The 2,171-nt window shown below is 42.6% G+C and overlaps 1 protein-coding gene across 1 annotated transcript in view; it reads right to left on the bottom strand.

Annotated features, from left to right (window-relative positions):
• Positions 1-2,171, bottom strand: part of GALNT1 (polypeptide N-acetylgalactosaminyltransferase 1) — a 264,061-nt gene that overhangs the window by 26,094 nt on the left and 235,796 nt on the right. Inside the window, exon 10 of the mRNA XM_019520618.1 lies at positions 1,126-1,265. Coding sequence (XP_019376163.1) covers positions 1,126-1,265 — 140 coding nt within the window. The remainder of the gene's footprint in view (positions 1-1,125; positions 1,266-2,171) is intronic.

The raw sequence follows: 2,171 nt of genomic DNA, 5'->3' as shown, positions 1-2,171 counted from the left end.
AGTCCAGTTTTGGGCCCCACAATTCAAAAAGGATGTGGAGCAGCTTGAGAGAGTGCAGAGAAGAGCCACACGCATGATCAGAGGTCAGGAAAACAGACCTTATGACGACAGGCTGAGAGCCATAGGGCTCTCTGGCCTGGAAAAGTGCAGGCTCAGGGGTCATCTGATGGCCACCTATAAGTTTATCAGGGGTGACCACCAGGATCTGGGGGAACATTTGTTCACCAGACCACTCCAAGGAATGACAAGGTCAAACAGTTACAAACTACTGCAAGACCGTTTCAGGCTGGACATAAGGAAGAATTTCTTTACTGTCTGAGCCCCCAAGGTCTGAAATAGCCTGCCATCGGAGGTGGTTCAATCACCTACACTGAACACCTTCAAGAGCAAATTGGATGCTTATCTTGCTGGGATCCAATGACCCCAGCTGACTTCCTGCCCTTTGGGCGGGGGGCTGGACTCGATCTTCTGAGGTCCCTTCCAGCCCTAATGTCTATAAAATCTATGAACTGGGCTTATTTAGTCTTCAGAAGAGAAGACTGAGGGTGGATTTGATAGCACCCTTTGTAACCACCCTTCAGGTAGTTAAAGAGGATGGAGCTAGACTGTGGTGGTAGATGACAGAACAAGTAGTAATTGTCTCAAGTTGCAGCAAGGGAAGTTTAGGTTGGATATTAAGAAAAACAGTCTCACTAGGAGGTTGGTGAAGCACTGGAATGGGTTACCTGGAGAGGTGGTGATCTCCATCCTTGGAGGTTTTTAAATCCTGGCTCAACAAAGCCCTGGCTAGAATGATCTATTTGGGGATGGTCCTGCTTTGGACAGGGGGTTGGACTAGATCTCCTGAGGTCCTTTCCATCCCCAATTTTCTATGATAAGTTGCTTGTTCCTGCCATACCTGAGCCCATTTGAGGATCTAGGTCAAAAATCTTAGACATATGGGTTAACAGCCTAGTAATGTTCCATTATGTACCATGCACTTTGTTCCACTCAAGGGTCAAACATACTACTCGACAGAACAGAGGTGCTAGTTGTCAGTTATCTGCACTTGAGTGTTTGAGACGCAACTTATTTTGTATACATTAAACAGAAGACAATTAAAATGATGCAATTTAAAATTCTTACCTCTCCCAAAGAGAAATAATGGCGTGGAATTTGGGAATCAGGATAAACATTCTCTAGGTACCAAGAAAAAGGCTTGCACTGAAGCTTGCGTCTTAGCCCAAGTCGTGATGATATGTCTCCATAATCAACCTTTGTAACACCTGTTGAGAAACAGCTGCTTGTGACACATCAACTCACACATGTTGCTAAATACATCTATGATGAAGGCTGAATTTATTTGCATGTACAGTGTGCTGTACTATTCATTTTAATACTATGTTGAGCAAATCATGATGGGGATGCCAGGGAGGGCACTGAATAAGGAACAGATCATCATAGAGATATCCGGTTCACTGCTCTTCCTTTATTACATCCACTATGCCACTGTCAGAGATAGGATACTGGGCTAGATTGACCACTGATCTGATCCAGTAAGGCACTTTTTATGTTCTTGTGATTATTGTTTGTGTCCCTCTATTGGAAAGACAAGGCAATTTAATTGGGGATACATGGCAATCAATTCCATTTATGTGTTTTACACAAAAACTCGCTTGCAAATCACCTAGTCACCAGGGAAGGAAAAAAAACTGTAAAATACTGTTGCACTCTATTCTCAATCTGCAGTATAATATCTTCATAATACGTAGCTGGGTCTCATTCTGTGGAGCAGAGAGAATTCCATTTTAATGAGGCTCTGTAGGCCAGAACCATATACTGTATTCTCCCTCTGCTATTTAATACTCACTAGGGTATCTGAGAGGTTTGCACAAAGAAAGAGGGTAGAATATGGCCTTTACATAACAACTAGCCCTTTAATTATTTATCGTTTGTTCGGTACCTTATTGCTGCATTTCTGATGCAGTGAGAAAGCCTGCTAACATTTAGAACTGCCATTTTTCCTCCTCCTCCTCTATCCAGCTTTCTTCTCTCTTCCCCCATTCTTCTTCAATATATATTTTAAAGTTTAAAAAGACATACTTGTAGAGAATCTAAATATGCCTGATGGGCTACGTACTGGACCATGTCTGTCCCACTAATTAGAAGTTTGATACCTTTGCTATTCAGAA

This window comes from Gavialis gangeticus, unplaced genomic scaffold, assembly GCF_001723915.1.
Source record: "Gavialis gangeticus isolate Ggan-Ray unplaced genomic scaffold, GavGan_comp1, whole genome shotgun sequence".
Classification (NCBI taxonomy): Eukaryota; Metazoa; Chordata; order Crocodylia; family Gavialidae; genus Gavialis; species Gavialis gangeticus.
This window is presented reverse-complemented; position numbering and strand designations above follow the sequence as displayed.